The 20,575-nt window shown below is 36.9% G+C and overlaps 3 protein-coding genes across 4 annotated transcripts; 1 reads left to right on the top strand and 2 right to left on the bottom strand.

Moving 5' to 3' along the window:
- Positions 1 to 1,011: 1,011 nt before the first annotated feature.
- On the bottom strand, positions 1,012 to 6,390 carry LOC119987892 (receptor-like protein 4). Its single transcript, XM_038832800.1, has 9 exons — positions 6,205 to 6,390; positions 4,205 to 5,260; positions 3,909 to 4,056; positions 3,724 to 3,795; positions 3,390 to 3,461; positions 2,351 to 2,422; positions 2,194 to 2,271; positions 1,890 to 2,071; positions 1,012 to 1,699 (listed from the first exon to the last, which is right to left on the bottom strand). The coding sequence occupies exons 1-9, from the start codon at positions 6,275 to 6,277 to the stop codon at positions 1,578 to 1,580; spliced, it is 1,875 nt and encodes a 624-aa protein (XP_038688728.1). The 5' UTR covers positions 6,278 to 6,390; the 3' UTR covers positions 1,012 to 1,577.
- Positions 6,391 to 13,684: 7,294 nt separating this feature from the next.
- LOC119989513 (auxin-repressed 12.5 kDa protein-like) lies at positions 13,685 to 14,975 on the top strand. 2 transcript variants are annotated; one of them, XM_038835093.1, is made up of 4 exons: positions 13,685 to 13,847; positions 13,942 to 14,161; positions 14,382 to 14,501; positions 14,657 to 14,910. In XM_038835093.1, exons 1-3 carry the CDS (start codon positions 13,700 to 13,702, stop codon positions 14,455 to 14,457), a joined length of 444 nt encoding a protein of 147 aa, XP_038691021.1. In that variant the 5' UTR covers positions 13,685 to 13,699; the 3' UTR covers positions 14,458 to 14,501; positions 14,657 to 14,910. The 2 variants fall into 2 exon arrangements, with proteins under 2 accessions (XP_038691021.1, XP_038691022.1); XM_038835094.1 differs by lacking the exon at positions 14,382 to 14,501 and having other exon boundaries at positions 14,657 to 14,975.
- A 2,047-nt stretch (positions 14,976 to 17,022) lies between these two features.
- LOC119987825 (putative E3 ubiquitin-protein ligase RING1b) lies at positions 17,023 to 19,937 on the bottom strand. The gene is made up of 11 exons (XM_038832735.1): positions 19,898 to 19,937; positions 19,750 to 19,783; positions 19,533 to 19,622; positions 19,419 to 19,477; positions 18,698 to 18,779; positions 18,484 to 18,604; positions 18,369 to 18,410; positions 17,960 to 18,220; positions 17,648 to 17,848; positions 17,200 to 17,451; positions 17,023 to 17,091 (listed from the first exon to the last, which is right to left on the bottom strand). Exons 1-11 carry the CDS (start codon positions 19,935 to 19,937, stop codon positions 17,023 to 17,025), a joined length of 1,251 nt encoding a protein of 416 aa, XP_038688663.1.
- Positions 19,938 to 20,575: the final 638 nt, after the last annotated feature.

Below are 20,575 nucleotides of genomic sequence, written 5' to 3'. Positions count from 1 at the left end.
AGCACCTATCCACCACTTTAATCTTCACTTCCCTCTACAACATCGCCATCGGAATCCTCTTCGGTGTCCCCATGCCTATCCAACCCATGAAATCAATTGCCGCCGTTGCTATCTCCGAGTCTCCTCATCGCACTCCTTCCCAGACATTCAGATCTAACAAGTTTGATTTTTTCTTCTTCTTTTTTCTTTAAATTTTCTCCTCTTTTCATCTTTTAATTCATTTTGTTTATTCAAATATCCAGGTGTTATTTTTAATTTTAATTTTATATTCCATTGTGGCACTTAAAAACAGGTCAACAATTTTCGGTGAGCAACTGACCAAAATTGGATCAGAGTGGCCTAATTATTTAAATTTAGAACATTGAATGATCTAATTTGAAATTTTTTCTTTCAGTGATCTAATTACAAACGGGGTAGCTTTCAGTGACCTATATGCACTAAACGCCATTGTATAGTCACACCACCAAGATTGACGTAACTAAATAAAAGTTGTTAGTGACTCCAATCACAATGGCGTGACTTCAAATCAAAAAAATTTCATCAGGCTCTTATCTCTAATGGCCTCTGAAGCAACTTTTCTCCAATTTACATACAAGAAAGTAACAGTACAGAGAGCTAAATCTGTTATGCCAAAATTTCACAATCATACCATAGCATATGGCATGATTGTGTACCAAAACTAATCACGCCGTTGCAAACGGTGTAATTGAAAAAAATTCAATCACGCCCTTTGCAATGACGTGATTAAAAAAACGATGTCCCATGCCAGTATAACTGATGTGAATAAAATCCAATCACGCCCTTTGTAATGACGTGATTAAAAAAAAAAGTCCCATGCCAATATAATTGGCGTGAAGTACTATTTTGGTAATAACTTTTATATCAATGTTATACTGGTATATAATTACACCCAAAGTGCTATTTTGGTCAAAAACTCAGGGTTTGTGCATCCATCTGGACCATGAAGTTGGAACGAGCTCTGCTAGTCACTTATCCAGGCCTACAAGATAAGTACAATAGCCATTTTGTTTTATTTCTTTTACAGTTATGGCACAATGACATGTAATTACAGAGGAAAAATTATGTGGCGAATCAGCCTAGTATTTCAAGTAGACATATCATTTGTAGAGTCAAGGCACAAAGGACATATTACACTAGTTGAAGGAAGGGACAAGACAAGGATGAGAAGATGAAGAAGAGATGGAAGCAGGGATAATTTGCTCTCTGTTTTTTTTTTTTTCTTTTTCTTTCCATATGCTTAGTTTTTAAAATTTGTCACGACATTTCTTCTCCATAATTGAACAAATGCATTGAAGCAACGTATATGATTCCTGGATTGATGCCATCAAGGAGGAATTGATCAGGTTGAAACCACTCTGGAGGAATTTTGAGCTTTGCCCAGCATAATTATGATAATGAACAAGAGCACATTTGGCAATACCCCACTTCAATGAGATCAACAAAGCCTGGCCCAAGTGCTGGTATCGGGCAGACTTCACATTCCGGGACACATCAGAATCTGGGTACTGAAACATGTAAACTGCAACTTGGCAGGATTGTGAGCACTGGTCAAATAATCATGATAGTAAACTCGGCCCATTTTCAGAAGCAGTTTTAACATGGCCATGATTATAATGCCTTGTCAGTTGGATATCATGTGATAGTTGGGTTCTTGCTTTGGCATATGGAGCACCTCTGGCTGTAGGACACAAGGAGGCAGATAATAAATTATAGTGGAACAAGAAACTATTACTCGTTGAGCACACATTTCAAATTCGATGGAAGACCAGAGAAATGTCAAGATGTTAATACCTAAGGACCCTTGGAATGGTAAAGTTATCGAAGGCAAATCATGCTGTTTTCTAACTGGCTAAAATTATTATGGGTACCTGCAATCTGCTGTGTTCTGAGAATATTCTGCCGTCTTTTCCACCAACACATTGAGCAAATGACAATGAGTAGGAATGCCACAGAGGCACCAAATGCGATGCCAACTTTTGCACCAGGAGAAAGGTGCGGTCCACAAGTAGGGAGTCCCGGTATACCACAAAGACCTGCATTATCAGTAAAACTGCACAAATATTGCGGTAAGGATTGATTTCAAACGTGGCAAAAAATAATATGCAATAACACATTTAACTTATTTTCCTCAATGCCTGCAAGATTATCGAACAAACATTTATGAGAACATACTTGAAGCTAGCTCTATGTAAAAGCCTTGCCCCTAGTGTAGCTGAGACTCTTCCTGACAAAGAGTTTCCATTGAGATACCTGAACCATGCAATATATCTTCAAATCCTCATTTGTATATCCCTATTTCATGGTTTAATCAGCTGTTTAAAGGACTTACAGTCTTTGTAATGATGTCAACTGCCCAAGGCTTTCAGGAATTGATCCATTAAATAAATTGTAAGAGAGGTCCCTGTCATGCAGCATGCATTAGTGATACTATAGGTACTATCTTAGAATGTACTCTACAAAGCAATGGACATCATGGCTGTTCTTTTTTTAATTTTCTTTTAAATAATGACCATCAAAGACTTTGAATACAGGATAAGTAAAACTTCATCAACCAAGAAGCACATGAGCCAACTACATTTTTATTCCTAATAACTATAAGCAACTGAAACAGCAATTCAACTTTGAACATAAAGTTTTAAGTAATTAGGCGGTATGACCATTCTTCACTCCTTCTTAGTGCAAAACAATTTTTCTTTTGAAATCCTGAGGCCATGATGACATTACTACAGGAATAAGTAAAGAACATTTTTGGTCACGGAAAGATAGATCCTTTCACAACTCAGCCACCGTAAGGAAAAAGTTACAAATTGGTCAACCAAAGTGTGAAAATCACCATCTTTTGGTGACCAAAAGTGTTATTTATCCCTACATGAACCTTCTTATTCTTAATACTTTGTAGCAAGTTGACTGCTTATTAGTGTTCCTTCACCTATTTACAAGTCCTCTAATTAAATTTAAGGACAATTACTCTCAACGTACTTAAAACATATAGTTAATCATCATACATTAAATGCATAACAAATGCATAAAAATAGATTGTGTACATGTGGAGGAAGGAGCAAATTCAATTCAAGCATAGATGAGCCACAACTATAGGTTGGGTAGAGAACAGTTTTTATGTCAACAAACTAGTGGCATCCGGTTATTGCTGAAAAACATCCAACAGATGCTTCGGAATCACCATTTTGAGTAAAGATGCAAATTACTATGCATCGTGCTTTATTAGAGGTCAGAGATACTGAGTATGTCCAAGGAAAGAAATATAAAATTGTGGAAAGCTGTATCATGAAAAGATATCAATTACAGAAACTTTATTATGTTATAAAACCATAAAATTTAACAGTATCTGAAAGAAGAGTGACACTTACAGCACTTCTAAGCTAGCTATTGTCCCAAGAGAAGAAGGAATAGTCCCATGAATGTTGTTTCCACTCAAGTTTCTGTAGAAACCCAAATCAAACAAATGTAGAGATGAGAACATTGGATATTATAATTGATTTGAACTTACTAAATGTCTAACTACTTTGTTGGCCAAAAAGAAGAAGAGTTGGAGAGAAAGTAATACAGTATTTTATCATGGTTCTATCACTTGGAATTGAATATGTTAGTATGTGTGATGCTTCTAGATCAAATTTCATGTCAAAGCAAAATCAACCAGCACCCAAGCTTACAATTCATAGTGAAGATGATAAAGAAACTTACATGCTCTGTAGGTGACGTAGTCTGGATATGTCATTCGGCAATAAACCTCTTAGACCTTGGTTGTCAAGACCACTGACCATATGACAATAAATGCCAAAATTATTCCACACATATGTTGTGTGCAAGATATACCAGTTTAAACTTCTAACATTAACTTTAAAGGAGGCAAAAGATAAAGAAATTACAGTCCATCAATGAACCATTTGCTTCTGGTGCTGTCCAAATGGCAATCTACTCCACTCCATGGATGTTGTTGGGGAACACATGGATCACCATTCCATCCAAACCGAAGAGGAAGCCCCAGTGCCGTCTTTAATGTCTGTAAAGCACTAACTACAGAGGAAAAAGAAGAAGGATAAACAAACTAGTACATTCAACTGAGGAAAAAATGCTCATGCTATGAAGCCTCATTTTAGTATTTTGATAAATACAATATAGAAACATAAACATATAAACATGGAGTAGATGGTCTCACTTATACCTTCCTCTGGTAAAGTTTTGGACTCAGCTATGATAATTTCAAAGACCTCAATTGCATTGATAATGGCATGACTGCCCACTTTAGGGTGCAAATTTATAGTCAAAGTCCTTCCATCAACAGCAACAGTCGTGTTTAACACAAGAGCAGTATAACGATCACCACTCATTTTGACAATGTCTACATCTTTGAATGCAGTATCACCATTTATGATGATGTCAAAGACCCTTTGGCCTACATCAGTTACTGAAGCATCAATCTCAGCAAAGTGTAACCAAATCGAGTAATTTCTGTTGGGATCCACATCCATTGTATATGTTAAATCAGGTTCAGAATCAGTACTAACTAGGGCAGTCTGATAAAGAGCTTCTGGATAGAAGTTTGGTGCATTTGAAGCGTTTTTAATGCTACTCTCAGTAGACCTAGGATGATCGGAATTCTGACCAAAACTTGTAATAGGATTCCAAAACCTATCTCCACCCCAGGGATCTCCATTATAATCCACGTCAAACTTTGGCTTTCCATCACCACTGCTAAGTCTCATCGCTGTTCTAAGGATTGTGCCTCTACCCCATTCCGGGCCAAAATTATATGCATTATTGTCAATTTGAAGAATTTCAACGGAAAGAATCGCTGGATCTCCATGACCGGTACTATGGAAACAGATAGAGGCAGTGCCATCTGTAAGAAACACAAAAGCTTCAGTAAATACTTGGTCATCCTGGCTCGTCCAACCTGATTTTAATGAATAAATCTGGGTGCCTTCAACAGAGACATCAAACAGAGGTTCGTTGTCAAAATTAGGCTGTCCTACCAGTCCAAAAAAGACTCTCACTGAGTAGTGCCCTTTTGGCACTCTCTTAATATTGTAGCAATTTTCCGGCCCTCCAGACATAGGGAAATAACGAAGTGTTTTAAGTGGGGGGCTGATGTAACTTGGGCGTGTAGCATTAGTAAAAATCCCTCCTGTATAAGCAAAATCCTTGAACCAAAGAGTATTTGTTGGTGGAGTTTTTACATTTTCTCGAGCCCCACAACTTATTCGCATAACCCATGGCGCTGCAGTAAGAGAACAGAGCTTGTGAGGGCAGCCCAAATTAAGTTCCATTAAAAAGAAACAAGATCTAAAGCTGGACGATTCAATCATTTTAACTTCTATTGTATATGCAGCAACTGGGAACCAAAAATGTCTTAATTCACACAAAAAAAGACGTCAAGACCATCATGTATATACAAAACTATTCCAGCGTATTTTGTTCATTCACAAACGGATTAAGTGTTTGCATAATGAAGAGAGACTTTCTACTAGCTTGATTCAGTTTTTGAAATGGCAAAAGGTCAATATAACTATCATGCTCTACAAGCACTGGTTTAAAAAAAAGCAAAAATATATTATATGTCCTAACATAGCTATAGTCCACAAGATACATAACTTTTTTTTCAAGCTTCAGATAGTCAAAATTAGTTTTCAACATATATTAGCAGCCAATTTAATTCCTGAGCCAAGGGAGACTAAACATGCCAAATATTTCTTCACTATCTTTTAAATTCAAAACTCATTTCCTTTTAAGTTCCCTAGTTCGTCCAGTCTCCCAGCTACCAAGTAGATCTAAATCGTCATACCAGTCTCATCTCATCCAAATCTGATCAATTAAAAGTATTAATAAGGAAGCACACTCTTCACATCAATTATGTTCTCTTCCTACATTAACTCCATGACTGACTAACTTCAATGCAAAATGTAAGCTGAACAGAACATCTCAAATCTATGTAAATACAAGAATCGCTCCATCGACCAAAAATAGAAACAGTAGCCTACGAAGACAAGACAACACTCATTTAAAAAAATCGACACTCGTATTGGCAAGAATTAATCACTATCCAAGATAATTTCACTTCTGAGAACCTAATAAGTTCGTAAAACAAGTACATATCAAATTCCGCAACGAAATTAAAAAATACTCGGACAAAAGGAGTAAAGAGTTGAAGCGAGAGCTGCTAACCAGGTGGAGCCGAAGAAGAAGAGAAGGCCAAACAAAAGATGATTAGAAGCCATGAGAGAAGAAGTAATTGCATTTTAGCTCTGCTCGTCTCGGATTCTCTCTATATTCTCGCTGGTTTTCACATTCTATGTTCAAAGCTTTTTCTTCGCTTTTTTTTAGAGAGAGAATGAGCGAGTGAGTGCTGCCTGGAACGTGTATGCAGTTAAACAGTTGGACTTCAAATTTTCTTCATTTTGCTGACTCGTAAGAGAGCAATTGTTATTGTGTTGGTGGGTACATTGATTATGATGGACTCCTTTAATCTGACGGTGCATGTGGGTCATTACCCATGATCATGACAAAAGTAAGGAATCGGATGTCTGCATCAGAATAGTGAAGTGTAGCAACCGCGCTTTGGTTGAGTATTGGGATTTGGGACCCACCGAGGCCGGTTATGATGTGAGGTGAGAATAGTGGGCACAGTATGTTTGTCTAAACTCGGAGTATATAAATAGAATTTACGTATTGCCACGTATGAATTTTGCATATTTTTGTTATGTTCACATGAAATTCTTTTGTTTCGTAGAAGACAAAAAGCCAGGAGAGAGGGGGAGAAGTGAATATATATATATATATATATATATATATATATACACACGGAAGGACTACATTTGTATAATTTATGCATCCATAATGTGTTCATAGTGAAATGGGAAAAATACAGGGACCATAACTAGGTGGCATAAGAAAAAATGTGAGGACCATTTAGAGTTAGCATGCCACCTAGATTATAGACAATTATGAACACATATCATTTTAAATATATATATATATATATTCATGCAAACGCACCTAAGGAACTGGTGTCGGATTGTGCCGTTAGATTTAATCGGACGGTTGAGGTCACTCTTCAATTTGGTTTTGTTGAATTTGAGGCTTCTCGTTTGACTTTTGACATTGTAGAGAGGCACAACGGGCAGGCATGAATTGATGCGCAATTATGGGTACTATGAGAAGTCAATCATTTAAAAATCAGGGAAAGAAGAGAATGGTGAGGCTTATCTGTGGGAGTAAGGTATAGGTACATTTTGAATATTCCCCATCCTGTCCGTTGCAGGAGAAGTCTGTCCCCAGTTAAGTTTACCCAGATTGGTTACTTCTGAGATGGGAAGTAGAAATCTGTCCCCAGGCTTTGAGATTAAGCGTCTGGCGCTTATATGTGTGATTTCTTTGCCAAAGGATGGGGCATCAAAGGGAGTTCTTCCAAGTTCCTTCATGTAAAAGACTATTGAAAACAGTACCAAACAGCCTGAAAGAGATTCACCTGCTGCAAAAATTAAGTATAATACTTTAGCTTATCCATCAATTTCACATGCTGGAAAAGTTCAATTGAAATGTGGTGTCTAATATAAATTAATCCTTCTATCCTGATACAAATAACAATCAAGTGTTGCTTTGTTGCCAAGGAATGATAAACAACTCAAAGGAGTGCATGTTCCTTCCCGCACTATGGGTCTTTACCTAAAGCATACTCTCCAGCCAATTGTATGTGTAAGTCACACCACCAAGCTCTTACTGCGTTCAGTGTCCCTACATTATAAGTTTCTACTACTAAAGATGTAGTCCAATATTCCCTTATCTCCATGAAATGTTTTCTTACCTCCAATATTTGCAATCTTCTGAGGTTTTGCTTAGTATACCAATCCTCCTAGATCTCTAAAATCTAGCTACTCGAAACCAGAAGGCTAAACTTCTGGCCTGATTAACATGGTCATACACCATCTTGCGTAGGCTTCGAAAGAGACTGCTATGACATGAATTAATCAGATGGCTTTTGTCTATATATAACCATCTGACATACAGTTATTTGATTTTTCCTAATTGACATACAGATATTTGTTTAGGATAGCAGAATGTTCATTTTTCGGGCAATTTGTTTTAACTATTGGTGTCGAAACATTGTATTAATATTGTATATTATTTATTCTGATTATCATTACCTGCAGTTTTGGTTTTCAGATTCTTCTTTTTTTCCCTGAGAAAAGATTGATCTGCCTTAAAAATTTTGTCAACCCACAAAGTATAAAATGTCTGTGGATTTTGTGTTTCATATTATCCTTGGGATCGAGTCAATATCAATGTGAGAGACTGAGCCTTCATTCAATCCTGAACTTTTGATCAAAAACCAGATGAAATGTTATTGGCAAGTTGAATCCAAGGGCAACAAAAGAAGAGAAAGAAAAAAGAATCTGAATTCTGAAGCTAATATGGCTTGCTATTTTCTCTGAGCAGTTGGAGCTTTCACATCTGGGTTGACAGATCGGCATTCCCTGCATGGTGACATAAATGACTGGAATATTTTGCAGCTCAGCCCTGAGCTTGGGGCACTGCTCTTGACTGCTTGCTTTCTTATTTTGTTACCATCTGGCTTAGAAGAGCCTCTTTCATCGCTGCCTTTGGAGTTCTGATGAGTGCTATACTGGCACTGCTTCACTTGAGGTTGCGATTGCTGTTGTAGGAGCTGAAGGTCGGGGATTAGTAAATCGGATAGGCGATTGTTACTCGAGTTAAGAGGTAGAGACTCAATTGCACCGCGGCTGAACTCGAAACTTTGTTCTTCTCTGGCTAATTGTTTGGCATTCTTAGGATGGTTCTTGGGTTTCTGATCTTGAACACATACAAGGCCGGCGAAGGAAAGTTGATCGCAAGAACTGTTATCTGCAGCAACATTACTCTTCTGGGACGGTGCCATAGATTACCTTTGGTGGGAGTATAGTCGCTGAGAAGTAGGAACTAGTGGTTTTTATAACAAGAAATGAAGGACGGACATTTGGGAGGTACTCATTTGTCTTGTCTGAATCTGCAGTCTATTTGTTGCAATTCGTTTTGTGGTGTTAATGTTTGTAAATATAATGTTGATAAGAACAGAGGCTTTCAAACTGAACCATACAAAATGTTGGTGGTGATTTTTTTGTATGGGTGGACCTTCCAAAGAAGCCTTTAAATGAGAATGGTTAGGTCGGTGATTGGTTTCAACTCCATAAGAACCAATCATTGATTTGCCTGCATGAAAATGCAAATTTATTGCTCAAAATTAGGTTAATCTGTTTTCGGCAGATGAAGGTGCCGTCTCTGAAGAAATCCACAAGCTTTGTGATTATAAATTTGGAATGTTGTCATTGGCTATATCTTGGTAAACCGCCCTTCAAAAGTATGCTTCTCAAAGTCCATGACAAGTATATAGTGGCGGATCCAGGATCTTGATTTCATTGGGAGGCACAATTAAATAGCGGGGGATTAGGGCAACGAGCTTGGAAATTTTTTTTGCGTTATTTATATAGCACCAAGGTAATCATTAAGAATTGTTTCATGAAAACATTACATTTTCATTTATCACAATTGTATAAAAGTATTAATAGATAGATAATAAAATTTATTGATAGTGTTACTGTTACTTTTATGTGGTAGAAGCTCCTAAAGAGAGAGGAAAGAAGTAACAACGAAGAAGAGAGAGGAAGAAAAAAATAAATAAATAAATCTAATCTTTTGGATTTATATGAAAAACGGATTTAGAGGCTCAGCAATTCGTTTAAAATTATAGAGTCTGCAATTTGAATCCAATGGTTTGGGAGGTGTGTCACATTATATCACATTTTTGTTTTTCTATTTTAAAATATGTTTTTGACTTTTTCTTCACCATTCTATTATAATTGTAGAATATAGACTTTAGGGAATTGCGAAACCCCAAATCCTCTAAAAATAGCTGCATATGGGTTTCTTAATGATATGAGTTTGCTTTAATGATTAATTTTTGATAAAAAATATGGCCCCCAGTGAAATATGTCTGTTCGCCATTGCAAGTATATGGCATACAAGAAATCATATGAATCCCAACAAAGAAGGTTCCAGCTATCCTAGTTGCTGACGTGGATGTCAAGTAGACCGATAACATGGCTAATCATGTGAGGCCAAAGATTTGCCTTTGTTTAAGCCTTAGGGTTATCTCTTCGTTTTCAAAAGTGGAAAGCCGAAACAAGCTGTTAGAAGTACAGCCACGCCGATGATTCCTTCAATCTTCCACGATAGAGGACCTCTGAAAAGGGCTCGTCACCGAAGACGAGCTCCATGACAAGGTAGATCTTGGTTTTCGTCGCCGTGATCTCACGGATTTTAAGGATATGAAGGCGGTGCATGGTGGAGACTTCACAAGTAATGTGAGACTCCATGGATGGATCCAATGAGAGAATACTTTTTGTCGATTATTTGATGGCCGCTGGATGTTATTAGCGATGGAGCGCACCAGATAAAACTAGGCGAAGTTTTCGCAACCCAACATGTGACCATTTGGAAACTAGTACTGGTTGAGTAGTGTGGAGAGGGATGGTGGGGGAGGTGTAGATTGCGGCAGCGGGTGCCCAACCAACATGGTTGCGTGATTTGTGAGATATGGAGGGCACGCTTAGTGAACCCATTGACATCCGAGTTGGCATCATGTTCAACCTCTGAATGACATTGAAAACGAAGAGATAATCCTAACGCCTAAACAAAGGCAAAATCGTGGGTACTATATAATTAATCATGTCATCGGTCTACAAAGGTGCCCATGTCAACAATTGGATAATTAGACCTCCTTTACTATCATTATGTCAGATAAGTCACGAGTCTAATTCTAGTCAAGAATTGAACTTGGATTGTACATCCTACGCACAAAATCCCAACTCTCTCGAGCCACCAAGGCAACCCATGGGGTGACGCATGATGTTTATAGATATCTTTTGATTGTGCCGATGTATGGACTATGTAGTGAACAAAAATTGAATACCAAGCTAGTCGAACTCCTCCATGGATGGTGAAAGGGTGGTCAGCCTCAAGTTTCTCCGTGATCTGACTATCCTTACCCTGAAAACAAAGGTGGTCGGTGAACTTAACGATCATTGGACGACCGAGAGCACTCCAATGCTCAAGTCAGTATTTAAGATCATCATAAGCAAAAGTAATCACAAAAATAGAGCTTGAACTTTACTTTGATGTCTTGCCATTCTTTATGCAGTGGAGGAGTTTCAAACTGGTACAACTCATTATGAGTAATTGTAAGAATTCCATTAGATTAGTTACCTTATTTAATTGTGGATTAATCCCCAAAATTATGGGCTTATTGTTAATGACTAGGTCAACTATTGGAGTGACCAATAGGTTTACGCCATGTGGTTGTCTTGGAATATTCCCCCACAGACTAGTGTTATTTGTCGTTGATATTGGGCTTTCAGAAAGTATAGGTTTCATTTCACATATTAGACCAAAATTCTTGCTATTTCACAATTTAAAAAATGGCATATTGGTGCCCACTTTATCAAAGTTGAACATTAGGTCAAATAAAAACACTTGGCCATATAAATACTTCTTTTCCACGTAAGTACATATTTTAAAAATTAATAATTATATAATCTCACATTTGTTATTCTTCATCAATAGGCATGGATCTAAAAAATACTTAGATCTAAGACACATAATCTCCATCTCCATCATTGTCACGTTTGCCTTCATCTCCACCACTGCCACTGTCCGCCTCCATCTCCACCATCATGTCACATCCACGATCATCTATTTCATTTTCTCCTTCTCCTTCTCCTTCTTATTTTTATTAGTGTTTGTATTCATCTTGTTAGATTTGAGATCTAATATGAGATATGAGACCGTAATTTGAGATATGAGATCGTAATATGAGTTCAAATATGATATCATATAGATCTGAGATCGTATGTTATTGTTTCAATAGTACTATAGATCTGAGATCGTATGTTACTGACAATAACATTACGCAAGCAAAATGGACCAATTTCAGGTCTCCCTTTTCAGTGGCTGTTTTGGACGGAATATGGTTGGGCATTATGTGTCTCAGTGAGGGGAGTCTAATGGCGATGTTGATGTAGTGAACCGTCGTCGAAATCATTTAAATTTGAGACTTTTTTTTTCATGTTACTGTTTCTGTGTAACATCATCATGTTACTGTTACAAAAAATAATGTTAGACTAATATTTACCTACATTATTATGTTAATGTACTGGCGTTGTGATGCAGAACCATGTACTATAGATCCAGTATTTTTTAAGGTCATTTACTCTAGTAAAAAATCTGACAATGATTTTGTTTATTATGAAACAGTAACGTGAACATGTCTGAATGATTTTGCAGAACTTGAAAAATTAATTATTTCAAATCTAGCAATCTAGCACTCATAAACTCAAGAAAATCCTGAACGAAAATTATGTACCCAACATCTATACCTGAATGAAAGCAAGAATATAAACAATAGATCTAAAGCTTTTTAAGCTTTGAATTGTGAAAAAAATAGATTTAGAGAGAGACGAGAAGAAAGAGAAGAAGAAGACGAAGAAAGAGAGAGAAAAAGATTAGAAAGAGAAGAAGAAGAAAGAGACAGAGAAAGAGAAAAGGAGAAGAAAGAGACAAAGAAAAAAGATAAAAAGAAAAAAAAGAAGAAAGAGAGATATGAAGAAGAAAGAGATAGAGAAGAAAGAAAGGAAAGAGGTTAAGGGTGGAAAGGTAAATGATAATTTCATGTGTAGTTTTATGTCCATCTGTTTTTTGTTAGACCTAAATATCCAAAAGTACATTAATAGGTACCGGCTTGACATTTGCCCTTCACAATTTTTCATTGGGCTGAATTTGGGTCACGATATCAAACTGTCCAACGTTTCTAGCTTGAGCACATTTTGTTAGTTTAGGTCCAATGCCAGGCAGGCCTTTTATGTTATGGGCCAAACTATGGGCTTTTAACCAGCCAACTTTTACTCCTTAATGAAAAAGAAAAAAAGGAAAAAAAAAAGAAAAAAGAGAATGGGGCAACATTGTCTGAATGATGCAAAGCAGAAAACGACATCCCACTACGACAATTCCAGCTTCAACTTGCTTCATTACATTCAATATTATTTATGGTCCTTAATCTGTTGCTTAATTACAGCAGATTCATCACTCTCCAATTATCCCCCTACAACAGCTCACTTGCTCATATATTAGAATATTCAAACATTCGTCATATCAATGATTAACACACAAAACAAAAGGGTTAATTATACAATACTGCGCATCCTACTCCATCATCCAGCGAATCAAAGCCCATGAATTCATCATCAAAGAGGGTGGGCCATCTGTCCACTTCCAAAAGCCCATTAGTCTTCACCCCCCTGGACCCCACGTAGGTCCTGTGGAATAGGACAACAAAAGGTATTTACAAATGTACACATGTCTAGCAATCCTCCACCTACTCTACTCTGATCTAGAATCGATATTATTTTGCGGGGTCCACCTTGACTCTTTCATCTTATCCCCAATTTTGATCTAATTCCACTCCCACGTCTTGCTGATTCCACTTCACTAGAATTAAAATAATAATTTAACTTTAGTGCAAAGCATAATGAAAATAAGCCCAATTATTAGGAGTGGAAATTAGATATTTTTAGGAACACCCACCTCTATATAATAAGCCAGGTAGAAGCAGATGAAGGTATTAGAAAAAGGAGAGAAAAAAGTTGGAAGAAAGAAAATGGTTCTGCTAGACAAGATTTGGGATGATGTTGTTGCAGGTCCTCAACCTGAACGTGGCCTCGGCAGGCTTAGAAAGTTAGCCACCCCCTTGAACATCAAAGGTAACCTTAAATTCTATAGATGGGCAAATAAATTTTTTCATATATATTGGATTAGATCAAAAATTTTAATCAAAGGTTGGTTATGTGTGTGTAGATGGTGAACTTGGGGAGGGGAGCAAGTACCAGAGGTCGATGTCGATGCCGGCGAGTCCAGGGACGCCGTCAACACCGGTGACACCAACAACACCGGCATCGGCTCGTAAGGACAACGTGTGGAGGAGTGTTTTCCACCCTGGGAGCAACCTTGCCACCAAGGGCATCGGTTCTGATATCTTTGACAAGCCACAGCCCAACTCTCCTACTGTTTATGATTGGTACGTACGGACCATTATTCTTCATTCTCTGTTTTTTTTTTTTTTTGGCTATGGTAATTAAAAGGGGCTAAAATAGATACTCTGTTTGGTTGCCGAGAAGATGAGAGATACATATTATATATATTATTCTTTTTGTGAGAGAAAAATATGAGAAATGATGGGAGGACTCGAGCCTCAAAAGTTACTTGTTTTCTCGTGCTTTTTCCCTCATTTTTCTCAGCAACCAAAAGGAGGCTAACCGTAACAGGTGGAAGGAGGAAAACCTGGCTCTCTGTTTCATAGGCGCGTGGAAATGAACCATTTTAGTGACTTGGGTAAACAAAATCATGCTCATGCATGGGTATATATCTTCTTCTTCTACTGATCTTTTTCTTCAGTGGATTCGAGCCTTTAGATCTATTTTATCTTTTGATGATGATGATGCCGATCGTTAATTTTATTGGGTTGATCAATGATTAAGAGGAGAATATTGGTGCTGTGATTGGGTGACTGCAGGCTCTACAGTGGGGAGACGAGGAGCAAGCATCATCGCTGAAGTGGATAGACAGACTGACTGAGTGACTGATGATAGCATGTAAATAGCGTTCCTTTTGCAACGTGTCCTTGTCGTTTTGATGTTCTTGTGGCAACGTGTCTTTCTTTGATTTGCAAACCGAGGGTTGATGTATGCTTTGTTTTTGGTACTGGCACGGTTTATTCGATCTTTATGAAGGCGAAGATCTGCCGTGTGCGGTGGTGTGATTAGCCTCGATCCGGTGTTTGTTATTATTTAACTACTATGTTCAATAAATTGCATTATGTTGTCATCTTTTAATCTAATATTTGGTACCATAAAACAACCATTTGTTTAATCGTTTTGCTAATCTACTTGATTGGCGTAGCATTATTGAAGGGATTTGGGGGAGACAATAATAATGGAGAATCGAAAATAAATCAGATAGCATGGGATGGGCCCCAAAGAACAGGGGTATTGGATAAGGTTGGTGGCTATGGGACCCTATAATCAAAGTTTTTATATCAAAACAGAATCACACCGGTGAGGGGTTCAGTATATGATCAATGACAATAAAATAAAAGATCTCAAAAATCATACCAAAATCTGTAAAATAGTAGAAAATGCTAAAAAACCAGAAGAGAGATATCAAATCAAAAGCCCATCAAATTAAACATACAATTAATAATGTCAAATAACAAGACATGAACAATCCAAAATAATCTAAGTATTCTACCAAATTAAAGAAATTCATGAAAGTATAAATAAACAGTAACAATAACAAATTATACATAACCAAAGTACTGTAATGACAAAAAATTGCATGGGCCCATCAGTAACAAAAGCCCAGTGGAAGCCCAAGCCAGAGTCGATCCAAACAACGTTGTTGAAGGCTAGTGTCTTCAACCATCGAGGATCTGGTTCGAACTCGAAGTCGAAGATGACGTCGCCTCCTCCTCGTCCAAGGATTATTAACGTCTCACCTTATGATTCTCTATTTTATATATGTGTATATATATAATTATATATATGATCAGCTAAGACATTTTGCAAGAGGCAATCAGACCGATTCACCTCTGACATGGGAAGATATCCTCAACTTCCCCATTGACACAACTGAGATAATCACCGACACCTAGAGTCGCCTCACATCCCATCATGGGATAACGTCAGAAGGGTCAGAGCAGGTTCAAAAGAAAGAGGCAACCTATCTCTAACGATAACTCAGGAAAGGATCAGACGACTTTGGTCTAGGCACGTGTCCCTCGTATTGCAGTATAAATAACATAATCTCACCAAGGGTGAGGGGCCCCCTTTTTCTCTCTCGGAGGCTAACTCTTTGAAGTTCTCTTCGACAATCTCATTTACTTCTCTGACATTCGTTTATTTCTTTAAAAGAGCATTTGGTTTCCTTACTAATTTGAGCGTCGTAGTGTCTTTGACAAGTCCCACATCGGTGCTCGAATCTCACCCTAGTTCCTCTGTCCAGTTCACAAGTTGTTAGTGGCTCAAGCGTCGTAGTGTCTTTGACAGGTACCACATCGGTGCTTGAATCTCACCCTGGTTCCTCTGTCCAGTTCACAGGTTGTTAGTGGCTTAACGTTACAAATCTTTGATCCTAGATTCTACCATCTACAAGTACTAGACCAAAGTTCATAAAATTCATATCCTCCTAAGAATCGCTTTACAATTGATATTGAAAGTTAGGGACCAGTATTGACCGGCACGGCACAAATCCAATATTTAGGTGTAATCATACCAATGGACCAACCGATATCCGATTGAACCGGTTGAACCTGGTTTTAAAAACAGGCCCTTTCAGGCTTTCAAGCTAAGTCAAGTCAAGTGATGGGCCTGATGTTGCTTTCATCAGTTGGGCCCATGGTGACACTACCTCTTCTTAGGAAAACTTTAGTCACACCCCACTTTTTACTAAAGACACCCCGTCAACTCAGTTTTACAAGGGATGGTCAACTCAAATTGGGGTGTCCTTAGTAAAAGGTGGGGTGTGACTAAAGTTTTCCCTCTTCTTAAGCTATAGGTCACTGGCCAGTATCAACCATCAGGCCCAGCCATGGGATATCACTTCCTCAACAAATGCATCATAGGTCAAGAGAGAGAAAAAATTCATAAAAATCTTTAAAAGTATAAGAAATGTAGTTTAAAGTTTAATCATTATTAAATTAAACTCTTCTAGAGTTCACGAAATTATAAATTCAATAATCATGCAGCATTAAACAATCTGCAACCCTAAAAGTTCGCAAAAGTTTATAGCATAAAAAAACTAAAAATAAAGTTTCATGAATTCATCCAAGCATGCATATATTTGGAAAAGCAATGACTATATATTAACTCATCATGCTTGTTCTCATGCCAAGCCAGTTGAGTCTGACTCTGATTTCTCCCCCTCCAGCTCTCTCTTATCATATCCCAGAACCTGAAAGAATGCATGGAGGATAAAACATATCATTTTATGTACTTACATCTACATGGTCTTATGATGAGATATATATATATATGCATGTGTGTATAGACAGGAGCTCACCATCTTGCCATCACTGATATTATAGTTTCGTATAATATCTGCCAGTGTAGCTTGGCGATCAAGAGCTTGCATCTTGTCTTTGCTAAGGTCAATTAGAGAAGGGTTTGAAAATGCAAAATCAGCAGAGACTGCTTCGCCACCTTGGGAATGTAATTCTTTAACCAGGTATATTTCAATTTCATCGGCTTGCACTTCAGTTTCCTGCGACACATACTGAGCAAAAGTTGGGAAAGCAAACAATAAGTACTGGTACTGAAGATATATAGATGTTATAAATATAGGATACTCGTGAGAGCACCGCACAAATCCAACCCAAACAACCGAGAAGGTATTGTCCACTTTGGACCTAATGTCCACATGGTTTTGTCCTTACAAGGGTCTTCTTGATTGAAAGTGATTGAATCTTTTCTTATAAACTATATCGGTGCCTTACATCTAATCGATGTACGTGTGGGATATAAGTGTTAACAATAGAAACGTTACTAATGTAGACTAAAATTTCATAAGATGAGAAACAGTATTTTGAGTCCAAGAATCTCACTTGGGATAGTTGCCTAACCAACAGATTGAGCTTGCAGTAGATATCCGGCTGCTCGAGACCAGGGATCCTTTGTTTCTCAATCGAAACAAGCATTATGTGTATTTCCAACTAAAATGAGAAAAAAGCAAACCATTTTTTAGTGACTTTTCCCAGTTAAAGTGTAAGGAAGGACCTGAATGAGCAATATATAACAATCAAATTACGATAAATCTACTTTACCTGGTCATCTTCGTCCATTTCAACTCCCTCTGTGAGGCTATCTAGCTGGGCAACTGCACCCATAGATTCTCTTTCAGCTTCATCAATTTCAGTTTCCTCACCAACTTCACTAATATCCACAACAGAGATATCCAGAGACGAGCAAGCTTCATCCAATCTCTTGCTCCGCTGGTGAGGGGAAGGCGAATCTATTGCCGAGGGCCTTTTCTTACCTTGAGATTCTGCTTGCCTTTTGAAAGCCAGAGAAATTGACTCTTGGTTCTGTCCATATAAATTTGTAGTTCGAACTCTTCGAGTAAGAATAAGAAAATACAGATCTCCATACATACATACATACATACATTGATACATACATACATACATATATATATGGAAGAGTTTAAGGGTACAATGATCACTACTGGCTCACCTGCTTGTTGCGAGCTATCTCCTCTTCTTGAAAAGCCAATTCCTAGACCAAATATTCAACAAGCTTGATGATGATTCAGTTTCAAGGATGATACAGAAAAACAACATATATATACCTCTGCTTCAAATTTGTCAATATCTGGAAATAGAAGTGCAACTAATGCATCAAAGTTTGGATCTTCTCTAAAGGCACGACGACTAGGACAATGTCTACGACAGGAAGGGCACTCATTGTTTCTGTATAGAAAATTCCCATCAACATTTTTACCAAGAAATTTAAAAAAAGTCTTTCTAGCATTGTTAATGAGAATAGTGTTGTTAGAGAATTACCCAAGACGCATTGCTTTTTCTATGCATTCCCCGCAGAATCGATGCATACATTCCATCATCGTCTTTGTTTTGCGAATGATCCCTAGCCGCCATGCATACAAAATTTTGAATTTTGTTCATGAATGTTGAGAAGAAACAGTCTCAACAAATACATACATACATACATAGATATATGTACATATATATATATACATTATGTTTATCTGAATAATTTTAGGTGTCGTTGGTTCGTGAATTTGGAGATGGAAATCAAAATATCATTTTCATTCCTTATCATTGTTTGAATCACTTTGTCATACTACTTTTCTAACATTATTGAATTCTTGGTCATCCTTTTCTTTTCTTTGTTTTGAAACAGTTCCTTAATTGGTCATCTTTGGTTAGGGTAAAAAATTACAATGAAATAATGCTTTTAGATCACTCAAATACCCTTATTATCATATATAGTTTAAAACAATATATTAAAAAATTATTTCACTATAACACATTTAAATTAAAAACGACAAATAGAAAAATAAAATAGTGAAATAAAATAGAAAAATAAATAGGAAAAAATAAAAAGATATCATTGAAATTATCTATTTTTCAAAAGAGCATTATAAATATTTAATTAAAAATAAATGAGGATTCCTCTTTTTTTTGGGAGGAAATGAGAATTCCTCCTTTTGAGGAATCTAGCTTTCTTCCAAAGTTGAAATCAAAAGAAAATGTAAAATCTTACCTAGACAAATTGGACATAGTACATCCTCTCGAATATCTGCATACTTGATTTCAATATATCTGCATACAATAGTAATAGAATCCATGTTTTATTCTAACACTTATCAGAAGATACAAATATGCAGATCTTTTAATCAATTGGAAATTCAAGTGTTTGGCAATGAAAAATACATAAACTTCAAGCTCAATCGCCATGGATCTGGCCCTATCATTAGAAAAAAAAAACCAATCTTTTTTCAGACTACATATTTTAATACACTGCTCATAAACCAACATCACTCGACCAAAAACACAATCAAACACATAATAATAACATGAAACAAAAAACATACTCCTGCAATTCTTCATCGCTTGACTCATCAGATTCTGCAAAAGCAATCACACAACAAAAACAACCCAAATCAAAAACAAAAAAAAAATGTGAAAACTTGGTTCAGTTTTTTTGGATTAGTTATATCCAAAGTAATTGGCTTCACCCACCACAACCATCTTCAACATGTTCCTTGTCATGGGTAGACATTGTTTTCTCTTACGCGCAAAAATCTAGCAAAGCAAGAACAAAAATTCTTGTTTAAAAAATATAACAGTGAGTGATTAACACATAAAAAGGTGGGGGAAGAGGGAGAAAGACATACAAAGGTGGTGTACTGTGGCTTTACCTTTCTCTATATTGGAGGCTGGTAGAGATAGAGATGGATGGAGACTCAAGGATTTTGTGGTCTATGTTAGTGAATTATGATTTATATGAAGAGTAGATAAGGACAAACACGTCCATATATACAAATAGGGAAGGAAATGTTCTTAGCTGTTTTTTTTTTTTTTTTTTTTGTCTAGATGTCTGAGTGAGAGAAGCAAATTTTCATTTGTATCCTTTTCTATCTATAAGCTTTTACCTACTAATTTGTGTAAAGTTTTCCATATTTAGATAATGTAAGAGTCATTTATTTTTATTTAAAGTTTGTTAAGTTTATTTAGCGCGGTTATTTAAATATTCGGTATTTTCAACATTTGGTAATTTCATAACGTCATAAGTTAGTTGGGATTTTTTAGCGCGGGTTATTTAAATTTTCGTTATCAACCGATAGTTAAATGTTTGGTATTCTCAAAATTTGGTAATTTCGTAACATCCTAAATTTCGGTACTCATGGTTATTTCAAT

The sequence above is a fragment of the Tripterygium wilfordii genome, chromosome 21, assembly GCF_013401445.1.
Source record: "Tripterygium wilfordii isolate XIE 37 chromosome 21, ASM1340144v1, whole genome shotgun sequence".
NCBI lineage: Eukaryota > Viridiplantae > Streptophyta > Magnoliopsida > Celastrales > Celastraceae > Tripterygium > Tripterygium wilfordii.
Note: the sequence above shows the minus strand (reverse complement) of the source record. Positions and strands in the feature narration are given on the sequence as shown.